Genomic DNA, 14,936 nt, shown 5'->3' with positions numbered 1-14,936 from the left:
AACAAACACACTTATTATAATGGTATTTGTTATACGTTATGTTGTCAGGTATTGTGACCTGTGAGAAATAGGTAAAATGAGCCGCGCCATGAGAAAACCAACATAATGGCTTTGCGACTAGCATGGATCCAGACCAGCCTGCGCATCCGCGCAGTCTGGTCAGGATCCATGCTGTTCGCTAACGGTTTCTCTAATTGCAATAGACTTTGAAAGCGAACAGCTTGGATTCTGACCAGACTGCGCGGAGGCGCAGGCTGGTCTGGATCCATGCTGGTCGCAAACGCACTATGTTGGTTTTCTCATGGCGCGGCTCAAATATAAAATTGAAAATCGATGTACATGTATTTGCAGGAATTTAAGGTAAAAGACAAAGTGTTAGCTGAAGACTTGTGTGAGGTATTTGGTTATGCTGAACAGATTTCAAACAAAATAAGGATTTGAGATTTATTCCAAAATCTATCGAGGTGAGGTATGAGACAATGACTGAATTGTTGACTTTCAAAGTATTGTGTTGCTTATTTGACAATCAGTTGTAAACAAAGTATCAAAATAACCCTTCTAAATCATATTTTTTTGTAAATGAAAACAAAGTTTTGGTACTTTCTTTCAAAACAATATGTATCTAATTATCTAGTTTTTCAGGTAATAATAAAACTTGATATGACATGACATATACAAACAAAAATTCATTCATCCCGTTTCATAATCGTCCTGAACACACGATATCCTACATAAGAAGCAAATGCCACTCCAGCTGCAACTAATATGAGGCCCTCGCTGACTGGGAAATCGGAGCCTTTCTTTCTGATGGAGAAATGCTGTTGCTTTTGCTGTTGCTGTTGCTGTTCATAGGACAGAGGTTTGACTATTGCTGAAAAGCAATATGAAACGCTATATGAAATCATACAAAAACAATATATAATAGAAACAAAGCCAAGATACAGACAGACATAATAATATGACTTGCTCGTACAGACACTTTTCGATTGAAATACTGAGATTAACATGAGCCGCGCCATGAGAAAACCAACATAATGGCTTTGCGACCAGTATGGATCCAGACCAGCGCATCCGCGCAGTCTGATCAGGATCCATGCTGTTCGCTTTCAATGCCTATAGCAATTAGAGAAACCGTTAGCGAACAGCATGGATCCTGACCAGGCTGGTCGGGATCCATGCTGGTCGCAAAGCCACTATGTTGGTTTTCTCATGGCGCGGCTCACATGAACAACCAATTCGAGAGAACACACTTACATTTTTGAAAAAGACAGACTAGTTTTAAAACAGTAATGCTAAAAATAACTGAAAACAAGAGCTGTCACTATTGGTGAAAAAATACCACCGAAGCGTGCCCAAGAATGCTACAGTTGTCTGTACAAAATATGCTTGAATAGTTTAGGTATCAATCATTTTGTGACCTTGTGAGTTATGGACCAGAACGAAAAGACCATGTTAACCTTTGACTTCTAAATCGTGACCTTGACCTTGCAGCTAGGGATCCAAGTCTTGCGCATGACATATCGTTTCATTATAAGGAACACTTATGCCAAGTAATTTTAAAATCCCTTCATCGATGGCAGAGTTATGGACCGGACAAGAAATAGACCATGTTAACCTTTAACCTCTATGTGTGACCTTGACCTTAGAGCTAGGGGTCTGGATCTTGTACATGACATGTTGTCTTATTATGGTAAACACTTATGCCAAGTGATTTCAAATTCCCTTGATGAATGGCAGAGTAATAAACCGGACACCTGTTAACCTTTGATTCTAAGTGTGACCTAAACCTTGCAGCTATGGTCTGGATCTTGCGCATGACACATCGTCTCATTATGGTAAACATGTATGCCAAGGTATTTCAAAATCCCTCCATCGATGGCAAAGTTATGGCAGACCTTATTAACCATTGAACTCTATGCGTGACCTTGACATTGAAGCTAGGGATCCGGGTCTTGCGCATGACACATTGTCTTATTATGGTGAACATTTATGCCAAGTTATTTCAAAATCCCTTTATGAATGGCAGAGTTACAGCCCGGACAAGAAATTACACGGACGCACGCTGGCATGGACACACGGACGGACTCACGCATGCACGGACGGACAGTGCGATTTTTATATACCCGCCTGCATGCGGGGGCATAAAATATCAAAATGTGTCAGATATGATTTTGTCTTTTGCATTGTCGTATGAAACTCAGAAATCAAGCCAAAAGTAGTTGCAAGAAGAGAACTTTTCACCTGTTTTGATAGTGGAAATGTTTTGAGATGTGTAGCGGGTAGGCTTTGTCCATGGCTTCGTCATGTTCTGTTCCTTTTGAATTGGCGGTTGTGTCAGATGATTTGTTACTTTCTCTACCTTTTCAGTTGCCTCTGAAGTTGTGCAGTTGTTAGGCGGTGTTGGCAGATTTTTCATGTTCTCTTCCTTTCGAGTCACTCCTTGTTTTGGACTTGTCATTGTACGCTGTGTCATCGCATTTGTCATGTTCTCTTTCTCTTTCACATTCGATACCGTGCCGTCTAACTGAATTGTCATCTCATCTTGTGACACTGGCTTAATCTCTTCTGTCAGATACATCTCGTGTTTTGTGCAGCTTTCGTTTTGAACGAGCTGTTTGTGTCCAGGCGGTAAAGTCGTTTCTTAAATGAAATTAAATATGACATTCAATTTATTGAATGTAACATACATCTACATACAATAAAATAATTTCTTACTTTAGTTATCCTTGACTTTTTTATGTTAGGGACAGGTATTTTTTTGTCAGAACCGTTAGTTAGATATACTAGATTTACTTATTTTTTGATATAAAATGAGCCGCGCCATGAGAAAACCAACATAGTGGGTGTGCGACCAGCATGGATCCAGACCAGCCTGCGCATCCGCGCAGTCTGGTCAGGCTCCATGCTTGCTTTCAAAGCCTATTGGAATTAGAGAAACTGTTAGCGAACAGCATGGATCCTGACTAGACTGCGCGGATGCGCAGGCTGGTCTGGATCCATGCTGGTCGCAAAGCCACTATGTTGGTTTTCTCATGGCACGGCTCAAATATAGTAACTTACCGATGTTGTCGTCCAGGACAACTACTTGAGAGGCAGCTTCTAGTTCTGATTTGCCAGAATGTGTTAACTCTGGTGGACATTCGACATTTGGTGCTTTAAACTGCACTCTGTCTGACCGTTCTATATTGAGAGTAGGAATGTGGTATAGTCCATATTTTTCTTTGTCAATTGCTTTAAAGTCATCGCCAGCTGCAAAGATACAAATATGGAATACATTTTATGACGTTTGTGCAGCTTTTAGCCGAATTTATTAATCAAAGCCCTGAAAGGACTGATAGTGCTTATTGAGTGATATTTCAACCGATACACCCGAAAAAGCAATATTTCATTGTGCAAAAAACCGGTCATGATTTGAACAATGTTGGTAGAGGTCCACTAGACAATGCTACATGCCAAATATCTAAGCTCTGTACATTGTAGTTCAAGAAAAGAAGATTTTTAAGGTTTTCCCTCTACAACTCTATGTAAAACTAGGTTTGCCCCAGGGTGGGACCAATTTCAACACTAACCCTAACCCTAAACCCAAAACCCTAACCCTTACCCTAGAGTGATTTCGAATATTTCGAATGTGAATATAAAGTTCATAATTATTCTTGAATCCGTTGCAACTTGTTTTTGTTGTTTAAAACAGTAGTCCTCAGTTCCTCACACACTCACACAATGAAGATTATAAAAAATTAATATGGGACTAATTTTTACACGTTCATGGAATATTTGTTTGATGCGGTTACGTAGAAATAGAAAGAAAACTCAAACAACGTTAGATTGAAATATGGTAGTTGATTTAGAGCTATAGCCAGTTGCTAACGCACTGGCTAAAAAGGACGTATCTTTTGACAGAGTATCTCAAGTTCATCCGACAACAATGTGCTGTATACACAAGTTTGCTACTAGACGCTTAAAGTGCAAGGAAATAATTATTCTAAAGGTTCGTATCTACAGATTAATGTTCTTTTGATACCTAAAACGTATTTTTTATTTATCAGGAAGAGTAAATGAAAAATTAAAACAAAATGGTTCGATGAATTATGTAAAACGCTAGTTTTCATATGCAGTAATAAAATTTATGTAAAGTGGTAGGATTTTATTTTTTTAACGATTGCTACTTTATTCTAGAACTTGAAATTTTAAAATGTGACGTACACATGGATACGTACATGTCTCTAGAAGGCAATATCTGAGTAAGTGTACACATGATAGCAGTATAGAAGACTAAATACAGTATATGAACAACATGCACAAGTATGTGTGTGTGTTCGGGTTTAACGTCTTTTTCAACAATTTTTCAGTCATATAAACGACGGTGTCTACTTGTAACAGTGAGCACAATGCCCAAATTTATAGTGCTGCCTCACTGGAATATCACGCCGTAGACACGTGACATGATACCCCACCCAGTCACATTATACTGACACCGGGCTGACCAGTCCTATCACTATCCTCGTAATGAGTACCATTTTTCACGTCTTTGGTATGACGCGACCGGTTAGTTTTCTCATGGCGCGGCTCATATTATATTATATGGTTTTCAGTGAATTGTCGAAATATCATTATAATAGTGAATTATTTCTGGTATTTTCAAAGACAAAAATGTCAAATGTATTTTTCACTGGTAAGAAATATAAAACTGGGTAAATTTAGTCAAAACATGAAGTAAAAGAAAATATTTTTTTTTACAATACAAGATCAAAATATTTTTCACTCATGAACACCATATCTTACATTTTCACTCGTGACTATGCCACTCGTGACAATATTGCGTCTGGTGTTCACTCGTGAAATATATTTCAATCTTATACTGAAACCAAGAAATATCTTTTATCTATTTACCTTCTTCCACTAAGGTTGTAGTTTTGTTGTACGTCATTTCTACACGAAGCGGTTTTTGGCCAACACGTATTCTGTGTGGAATGATTTCTTCAACGTCCACAACGGCATATGTGGAAGCATGAACTAAAAGGAACTTAAAGTAAACATCTTTTCCTTTTGGCAGCCTGAAATGCAAAGAAAACCATTTATCATCAAACAGACTAGACCCGATAATACAAAACTTGGCCTAAAATAAAAATATGAATTAACTGCTATTATTTGTCACTGTTTAACAATCGTTAGATGTATCAAACTGGCATCTGGCGTTAAGGTCTCACTCCTAGTATCAAGTCCTCTTTGACAGACCTTTTTTATGCCGCCGAAAGCGGGCATATTAAAATCGCACTGTCCGTCCGTGTGTCCGTGTAAATTCTTGTCCGGGCTGTAACTCTACCATCAATTAAAGGATTTTGAATTAACTTGACGTAAGTGTTCATCATAATGAGACGACGTGTCAGGCGCAAGACCCAGACCCCTAGCTCCAGTGTCAAGGTCACACTTAGAAGTCAAAGGATAACAGGGTCTGTTTCGTGTCCGGTTCATAACTGCCATTCAATAAGGGATTTTGAAATTACTTGGCAAAAATGTTCCCCATAATGAGACAATGTGTCATGCGCAAGACCCAGACCCCTAGCTCTAAGATCAAGGTCACACTTAGAGGTTGGAGATTAACAGGGTCTGTTTCTTGTCCGGTCCATAACTCTGCCATCAATGAAGAAATTTTAAAATTACTTGGCATGAATGTTCCCTATATTGAGTTAAAGTGTCATGCTTAAGACCCAGACCCCTAGCTCCAAGGTCAAAGTCACACTTTGAAGTCAAAGGTTTACAGGGTCCATTTTTGTCCCGTCAATAACTCTGCCATTCATCAAGGGATTTTAAAATTACTTGGCACAAATGTCCCCTATAATGAGTTGTTGTGTCATTCGCAAGACCCAGACCCCTAGTTCCAAGGTCAAGGTCACTTTTGGAGAACTTTTTTTTTGTCTGTTTACAAAATTATTTGTACCTAAACTATTCTGACGTATTTTGAGCAGACAACTGTAACATTCTTGGGCACACTCCGGGGGGTATTTGTCAGCTCTTCTTTTTGCATTACCTCTTATCGCTTACAATTTTACTTGGCAGTCGTAGTAAGGGGCTAATTTTGATCAACTGAAATGTGTTATAAACATATCCATTTGATAATGCCGAAAGTCAGTAAAACATTACAGTTTGCTGCAGGGAATATCTCGGAAGCTTGTTTCATTTTTTTTTCAAAGGCCATATCGAGTGTTCCAAGGATATAAAGCAATTTTATAGGTTTATACATTTGTATTAAGAAATATGGTCGAGTTCTGTGCACAGCGGAAATATTGCGTGACTACAAGAGCTCGAAAGAACGAGTAGAGACATGTTACTATAAAAATGATGCAAGTTTGAGTTTCGACCAAGCAAATTTAAAATATCACCGTTGATGAACTTTTTAACGCGACGGCACATGAAAATGATGTCACTACCGATATGAAATTTGCACGTCATAATGGAATAATATTGACGTCTCGGGTCCTTTTGTAAGTATTCGGAGTTGCAAATAATATTACTACATACTCGTTTTTATTTTCCGTTATGTTACAATGCAACCGGAAACGTCAATATTTATAGGTTATCACAGGGAAATAAAACAATTTATAGATTACTACATTTGTATCGGGAAATATGAAGGAGTTCTGCAGCGGAAGCTATACGTGACTTAAGGAGCGCAGTATTATTTCGCGAAAGAACGAGTGCATATTCTCCATCATTTTTCGAAAAATATAATAATCGTTTTGTTACATGCGCATCTTTATTTATGATATAAATGATATAAATTTTTCTTAAGACTGCGTAAAACTGAAAATGTCGTAAAAGAACTTTTAAACGCGACGACATTAATAAAACTGACGTCACAAATGACGTCACACACCCGATATAAAATTTGAACGTCAGTATGGAAAAATATCGACGTTTCATGTTCCATTGAAACTTAACGAGTTTATAAATGAATATGTAATTTTCCATTTTGACGTCTGAATTTCATATCGGGTGTGTGACGTCATTTTAAAAGTGTAACGACGCTTTATTCTTTATTTACTTTAGTTTTGTCAATTTTATTCAGACTTTTGAACAAATGCATAATATTTATATAATATAAATATGTGTAGATACATATGGAAAAAAGATTATTAGCTTTGCATCGAGAAATATGCGCTCGTTTTTTAAGCAGAATAATACTGAACTCCTAAAGTCACGCAATATTTCCGCGACAGAACTCGTGTAGATCTATATTTATTGAAACAAAGCAAATAACATAAAGGTATTCAACATTTCTCCATCACTTGAAACAGTCATTTATAATAATACTTACCATAATGTTATTGTCCAGACATGATGACCTTCAGGGTTGCAACGTGCCGCATTATTTGGATCCTCGTTGCCGAGTTGTAATCCCGGTCCGACTACCGCTACAAAATAGTCCTTGTACCGACCAGGACAGTCATGGATTGGCTTATAAACACTTAGCTGAACTTTAACTAACTCTTTTCTGTCGTAAGACATCTGAAATATAAACAATTTTGGTTCTTAAGTGCTCATTTAAATGGTTTAATGTAAACTAAGTATAGTTTTGCGACAAAAAAATAATTAAATCTATATTTATAGTACTTTCAGTTGGTCTAGGTGTAGTCATATGATCAATGATAAAAAGTCGTATTGACTCAAAGGCGGAGCCAAAAACACGTATTCATGTCCAGCTGTGACGTCATCATGGTTTGACGTCAAAACAATGCGACGCCGTACACAATTTACTACGAAAAATGACCAAAGTCTGCAGACATTTGTATTTAGTTTTTATACTGAAAAGTAGGCTGGATTTAATAATAAAACAAATAATAAATAAATAAATAAATAAAAAAATAAAACTTCAAAAGATATTGGGTCGTGGCAGTCTGCCAACTGCATTTATTAAAAGAATTCAAGACCCGACTATTTTGACACGCAGTGCATGTTTAATATTCAATCTGTTTTATATTTGGACTGCAGGCTTTCGGCTTTGTGTCAGAAGGAACAGGTGGAATATTCCATAATAAGGAGACCATAAAGGTCACTCGGACCGAGTTGCTTAAAAATCTGTTTCTGGCCTGTCTTGTCGAGCAGTTTATGATGTTTTTCTCTGATGATCTGTTTACAAACGCTTTGAGTACATGTGTATTATAATGGTTCTTAAGGTTACATATTTCTGCCATGAGATAGGTAGCTATCACGATAATATTCTAAATCTTTCAGGAAATGTGTGCATTTTTTTCAGAAAATATTACAGCAATAAATAATATTTTCTAGATTTTTTTTTTAATTTCCCGACAGTGTTCTAGTGCAAAATTATGAGCTAATGTTCGAAACAGATAGATATCTATCACGATAATAATCTAAACTTTCCAGCAAATTTATATATTTTTCTGAAAACTATCGCAATAAATTATGTTTTCTAAATGTGCCCTTTATTTCTTCGAATACACTTTAGGGCATTGAGATAAACTTTTCAAAAAACGTTTGAAATATCAAGATATTTTTAAAGTATCAAGATAGCCATTTGTCAAATAAATGGCAGCTGTAGGCACTTAGCTACGCTTACTTAAGTATCAAGATTATAATGTAAATAATTAGTTTAAGAAATAATATATCCCATTTAGTAATTTGTCGCTGAATAAATCATTATTTGGAGTTCAGATGCGAAGGAATTATATCACGAGGGCGCAGCCCGAGTGAAATAATAATACGCATCTGAGCGACAATGTTTTTATTCAAAAGCAAATTACTAAATGAGATACCGTACATCGTTTCGATTCTAACACGTTTTTACCAAGGACTTTAAAGTACATCATTGATAACGGCATTCATTAAATATTTGCCCGTTTTCAATAGGTTTTTTTTCCGTTTGACACTAAGCGTAATAATTGTGACGTCAGAACAGTGAATTGTTGTATAATAATTCACTAATTTCAGCCTTCTTTGTTCAATAGGAAAATAAATCGGATCTTGTTAGAATAAACAATATTCCCAGGCAACTTTCGACTACCGAGATAATCTTTTCAGAAAACTTCGTTTTATCAAGATAATATTTTTAAGTATCGCGATAACTACCAAGCTATCTCATGACAGAAAAATGCTCTTAAAGTTTGGTTTTAACATAAATTTTATGGACATTTTCGCGTTGTGCATACCATCAATTCCGTTATCATCCCAGGTGTTAAGGATTCCAAAATTATCCTGTAACCTTGAGACATGACGGGGATTAAGAGTACGATTTGGTATGCATCAATGACCGGTTTAAACTACCTCACTGTTTTTCCACTAACCGTCCAGAGTTTTTGCCAAATTGTGTTCCTTATTATTTGTTTGTTTTATGTTTTATTTGCTTGTTTTAAGTTTGTTGTCTATGTAGATGTATGTATATTTTCTCGGTGTACACACCAGTGCCTATATTGCTATAGGGTTCCACTGTGAAGTTCAAGAGGTAGAGCGGATTTGTTCATTCATGTAAATCAAGTTAATCAAAATGATTAATCATGATATACAAGAAATTGTGTTTTTATTGTTAATTTTCCTATGAAATGTCCTTCGTTCCCGTTGGCCGGAACAGATTTCGATACTTGAAACCAGGCCCATACTTTAGTGTTCGGTATAGCGCCCTTTTCATGATAAACTCGTTCAAAGATTTTTTACATACAAAGGGAGCCGCTCAGACGGAGCACACACTCTCCTCTATTAGCACAGACACAGAGATATCTGACCAGAGGGACAGAACCAGATAAAGCCGCCCCACCCCAGTCCCTAGACCAGAGACGGAGAGAAACAAGAGCTGTCCGCAAGACAGCGTGCTCGACTTTTCTCAGTGCTTGACTCTGAATTAGAGCTTTGCCAGTAAAAAACTTTATAAAACTTTAACCAAAAATTCTAAGTTAAAAAGGGGCATAACTCTGTCAAATTAAAATCAGAGTTATGGGGTTTGTTTCTCCTGGTGTAGACTTTGATAGTAAATAACTATTTTAAGTTTCAAGTCAATAGTTTTGATAGTAACAAAGATATTTGATGTTATAAAAAAGTGTAACCAAAAATTCTAAGTTAAAAAGGGGCATAACTCTGTCAAAATTCAAATCAGAGTTATGGGGATTGTTTCTCCTGGTGTAGAACAGTAACTATTTTAAGTTTCAAGTCAATAGCTTTGATAATAACAGAGATATTTGACTTTATCAAAAACTTTAACCAAAAATTCTTAGTCAAAAAGGGGCATAACTCCATCAAACTTCAGATCAGAGTTGTGGGGATTGTTTCTCCTGGTGTAGATTTTGATAGTATATAACTATTTTAAGTTTCAAGTCAATAGCTTTGATAGTAACAGAGATAGCTGACTTTATCAAAAACTTTAACCGACGGCGATGCCGACGCCAGGGCGAGTGCAATAGCTCTACTTTTTCTTCGAAAAGTGTCCAGTTAGATATAGGTCTTTATAAGAAATTACAAACATAAGCCTTGGCTAAAATTGTTCAGAATTCAGAAACCTAATTTTCACATTTTTCTTTAATATGTATGTTGATATAAACCGCAGTCATAATAAAATTTAGCACTGTCAAAAGTCAACTCCTTTTGACAAAGTTTTCCGTAAATTTTATTATAATTTAACCCAGTCAAACTATTGTGTGACTGTTATGTCGGGCACAATCCAGTTAACAAGTTTACGACATCTTTTTTTTCATGTCAAAACAATGCAATCAATAATATAAATTTTCCTTTAAATATACCTTCGGGGATGGATCGAATTACTAATGTTAGATGAACTTGTGGCCCAATCCTTTTACCTTTCCTAAAATGTTTTGTCTGTATAATTGAGCCATGCCATCAGAAAAGCAACATAGTGGGTTTGTGACCAGCATTGATCCAGACCAGACCATCCGCACAGTCTGGTCAGGATCCATGTTGTTCGCTTTTAAAGCCTTTTGGAATTGAAGAAACTGTTAGCGAACAGCATGGATCCTGACCAGACTGCGCGGATGCAGGATGCTGGTCGCAAACCAACTATGTTGGTTTTCTCATGGCGCGGCTCAATTATGTACATTGTATAATATTATGTTGTCATAAAAAGGAAGGAATAAGATATGTTTAAATAAAATGAAATCAAAAGTTTGCGACAATAATAATGTTTACTACCTTTTTCACATTTATATTAAACCCAGAATACTCGTGAGAGTTGCGAGGCAGTATGAACAGAAAGATGCATACATTTACGTTAATGATCTTAATGGGGGCAAGGGACAGTTTTAGGTCTTAATAGACCTGTCATTCTAAACGTTTAAAAGGATTGCACTGAATTAGTTCTGCTTAAAGTATGTACGAAGGCTTGCATACTTAATATATTTAAATTCGTTATGTCGTGGCTATGCAAGGCTCGTCATGATGACTATGTTATTAGGATTATTTATTTACATGGCTACTACTGTTACATCTTGTCGTATAGTCTTCTACATATTGTATGTAAGCAATATTCTGAATCTTTTTTACCTCGCTCTGATATTGACTATAGAACTTGTTGTTTTAAATTTTAGTCTAAGTTATTACGATGTATCCCGAAGTATCATGTACAGATAGGTTCGCTCTTTTTGGATAGCAGTATAACTGCAGTATATATACGCACATTAATAAATTATATACTTTGATCATTTCTGTACTGCTGAGGATGTTTCGCTGCGCCTTATGCCTGTAACCGATCAAATGTCTTAAGCGTACTTGATTATAATTCTGTAAGTTCATCTTCATTAATAATCAGTTATCGATTGATCATTGTAAACGTAGATGCCACATTGTTTTATGCAATGATTCCATTAGAGTCTAAGTCCGCTAAGTTATTAAAGCACTTTTTCAGTAAATTACTTTACTAAACTGAAATTAGTTTTGATACTATCAGATGTTTCGTGTGCCATTCACGATAAAAGTCTTTGATTCTTTTCATGTCCTGCTTATTCTATTTCTTACTCCCCTTCTTTATCACTGCCTATTCAGTAACTCAGCTTGCCCTGGCTAAGTTTTGCCCCGCCACTTCTAGAAATAGTCTTGCAGTAATCAAAGGATACTTCAGGAATATGTATTACTTGTTTCCATTTGACAATGGTTAGTCACCTATGGTTTATTGTCATTATTCCTGGCGGTATCCTAATGAGGCTGGAGACACATCTTGCTACGAATGGCTACTCCCTTCCTGTAAGTTATGTTGGGCATCTTTTCTATGTAAGAACTGCATCTGTTTGAATCTCGAATGATCTGCTATAGATGCCCCTCGCACTTTTTGCCTTTGCTGTACATGATTTGGTGTTTGTGCTTATTCTATAACACGTTTTCTGTCTTTTCTGTATATTATAACATACTTCATACATATAATACAGTACACTATAACCATCACCCTTCGCGGAGCGTGCATCCGAATACCTCACTTTACATTACCAACATTATCTTTATCCAGAATCTTACATGGTGCTTTTTCCAAGTTACTTTTTACCTCTGGTTATACATAATACTTATGAATGCTGGTGATATTCACAAAAATCCTGGACCATCTCCCAGTCATTCTTCTTTCTCTTCAGTCTCCTCATGTTCTGGTATTTCTGATATTTTGAGTCTAACAACTTATCTTTCGTCCATTATAATGTTCAAAGCATCTACAACAAGATCGATATCCTTGCGTCTGAGCTGACCAACTTTGATACTTTAGCTTTCACTGAAACCTGGTTAAATGATTCCATCTCAGATGATGACCTTCTTATACATTCTTTCCATCCCCCGATTCGCAAAGACAGATTTGGGGACAGTCATGGCGGAGTGGTGATTTATGTTAGGGATTGCATTCACTTCAAACGTAGACCCGACCTCGAACCCAATCGATTGGAATGCCTTTGGTTTGAACTCTCTCTTCGCAACAACAAACGGATACTTTTCGGAACCTTCTACCGTCCCTCAGGTTCTGACTCTGTCTACAACACTCTTTTAGACGATTGCTATCGATACCGGTATTCATGACATAATCGTAACAGGTGATTTCAACTGGAACATTATGGACCAACGCTCCAACTTAAAAACTGCCTCACTTTGTCAAGAAAATAATTTCACCCAATTGATCCAAGAGCCTACGCATTTTACAGAGAACTCAAGCTCTATACTTGACCTCTTCTTCGTTTCTAATCCAAGATCTGTTGTAGCTTCCGGTGTCAGTGATCACTTCCTAGAACAGGAGCTCAGATATCATTGTCCCACGTACTGTATTCTTAAATTCTGTAAACCTAAGCCAATTACGTTTACAAGGCTTATTTGGATGTATGATCAATGCAACTTTGACCTCTTGCGACAAAGTCTTTCGTCAGCAGATTGGGAATCGTGTTCCAACGCAGATGTCAATGCGTACGCTTCTAACATAACTGACACAATTTTATCGATATGTAAAAACCTTATTCCAAATAAAACTGTTACAGTACGTCCTAGAGATGTCCCATGGATGACAAGCGCAATACGACGGTGTATTCGGAGGCGTAAACGTGCATATAAAAAAGCAAAACTGTCGGGATCTGTCGAGCACTGGTCTAAATTTCGAAGGATCCGTAATGACACTATACGTTCCATCAAGCAGGCCAAATCAACGTACTACATTAATCTCGTAGACAAACTTAAAACCTGCACATCTTCTTCAAAAGACTGGTGGAATACATTGAAGCCTTTCATAACTAAAGATTCTTCTGTTTCTATCCCACCCCTTATCGATCCTGTCACTAATATGCCAACCACAAGTGATGCAGAAAAGGCTGACCTTTTAAATACGTACTTCGCAAATCAGACTCAACTAAATGATGACGGTAAAATTCCACCGAATCCAACCGTCCCTCCAGTTGAACGCCAGCTATCATCTGTGACTCTTATCCAGAATGAAGTTGAGGATGTTCTCAGAAACTTGCAAATAGGGAAGGCTTCTGGTCCCGACGGAATTAGTAATCGTATACTGCGCGAGGCTTCTCGGCAACTTTCCGGCCCTCTCTGTTCTTTATTCAACTATTCTCTGCACTCAGCAAACGTTCCTCTGTCCTGGAAAGATGCAAACGTGTGTGCTGTTTTTAAGAAAGGCGACTCCTCTCTCCCAAACAACTATCGGCCTATATCCCTTCTCAGCTGTGTAGAAAAAGCATTTGAAAAAGTTTTATTTAAACATACTTACAATCACCTTCATGACACAAATTTTCTAACCCGGTGCAGTCTGGTTTCTTACCTGGCCACTCCACTGTCAGTCAGTTGACCCTTCTCTACAATACATTTTGCAAAGCTCTAGATGAAGGGCTTGAGGTTAGGGCTGTCTTTTTTGACATCAGCAAAGCTTTTGCAAGGTTTGGCACAAAGGTCTTCTCGTAAAACTACAAAATGCAGGTAATACTGGATCTTTACTTGAATGGTTTTCTAACTATCTTTTCAATAGACGCCAACGGGTTATCCTTCCTGGAACCTCTTCTACTTGGAAAGCTATCGGTGCTGGTGTCCCCCAAGGATCTATTCTTGGGCCTCTTCTGTTCTTGATTTTTATTAATGACATTGTAGTTGACATTGGCAGTGAAATCAGCTTGTTTGCTGATGATACTAGCCTTTATATTATTGTTGACCAACCTGAACAGGCAACTCATGTTACTACAGACGGACATCCAGAAAATATCCAGATGGGCCGATACATGGTTAGTACAGTTCAACCCTGCAAAATCTGAATCTTTATTGTTTTCTCGCAAAGCAAATCAACATTTACATCTACCCCTCTTTATGGCAGGACTCCAGATTCCTGAGGTTTCCTATCATCAACATCTTGGTGTCACTCTGTCAAACGATTTTAAATGGCATCATCATATCAACTACATAACAAGCAAGGTTTGTAAAAGGGTTCATGTTATGCGCAAGCTGAAAATTGTCTTAGATCG

General features: G+C 37.2%; 2 protein-coding genes across 5 annotated transcripts in view; one reads left to right on the top strand and one right to left on the bottom strand.

Annotated features, from left to right (window-relative positions):
* Nucleotides 1-430: 430 nt before the first annotated feature.
* The window catches only part of LOC128556929 (uncharacterized), a 31,309-nt gene continuing 16,803 nt past the window's right edge, over nt 431-14,936 (bottom strand). For all 4 annotated transcript variants that reach the window (XM_053542948.1, XM_053542955.1, XM_053542940.1 and 1 more), the window contains 5 exons: nt 7,316-7,506; nt 4,891-5,054; nt 3,061-3,249; nt 2,242-2,640; nt 431-871 (listed from right to left, as the gene is read on the bottom strand). In XM_053542948.1, coding sequence (XP_053398923.1) covers nt 687-871; nt 2,242-2,640; nt 3,061-3,249; nt 4,891-5,054; nt 7,316-7,506 — 1,128 coding nt within the window. In that variant the 3' untranslated portion in view covers nt 431-686. The remainder of the gene's footprint in view (nt 872-2,241; nt 2,641-3,060; nt 3,250-4,890; nt 5,055-7,315; nt 7,507-14,936) is intronic.
* On the top strand, nt 13,046-14,272 carry LOC128555435 (uncharacterized). The gene has a single exon (XM_053537724.1). The coding sequence runs from the start codon at nt 13,046-13,048 to the stop codon at nt 14,270-14,272; it is 1,227 nt and encodes a 408-aa protein (XP_053393699.1).

The sequence above is a fragment of the Mercenaria mercenaria genome, chromosome 1 (assembly GCF_021730395.1).
Source record: "Mercenaria mercenaria strain notata chromosome 1, MADL_Memer_1, whole genome shotgun sequence".
NCBI classification, from domain to species: domain Eukaryota; kingdom Metazoa; phylum Mollusca; class Bivalvia; order Venerida; family Veneridae; genus Mercenaria; species Mercenaria mercenaria.
This window is presented reverse-complemented; position numbering and strand designations above follow the sequence as displayed.

Coding starts and splice junctions, on each gene's coding strand:
- LOC128555435 (XM_053537724.1), top strand. CDS start 13,046: ATGGACCAACGCTCCAACTTAAAAACTGCCTCACTTTGTCAAGAAAAT.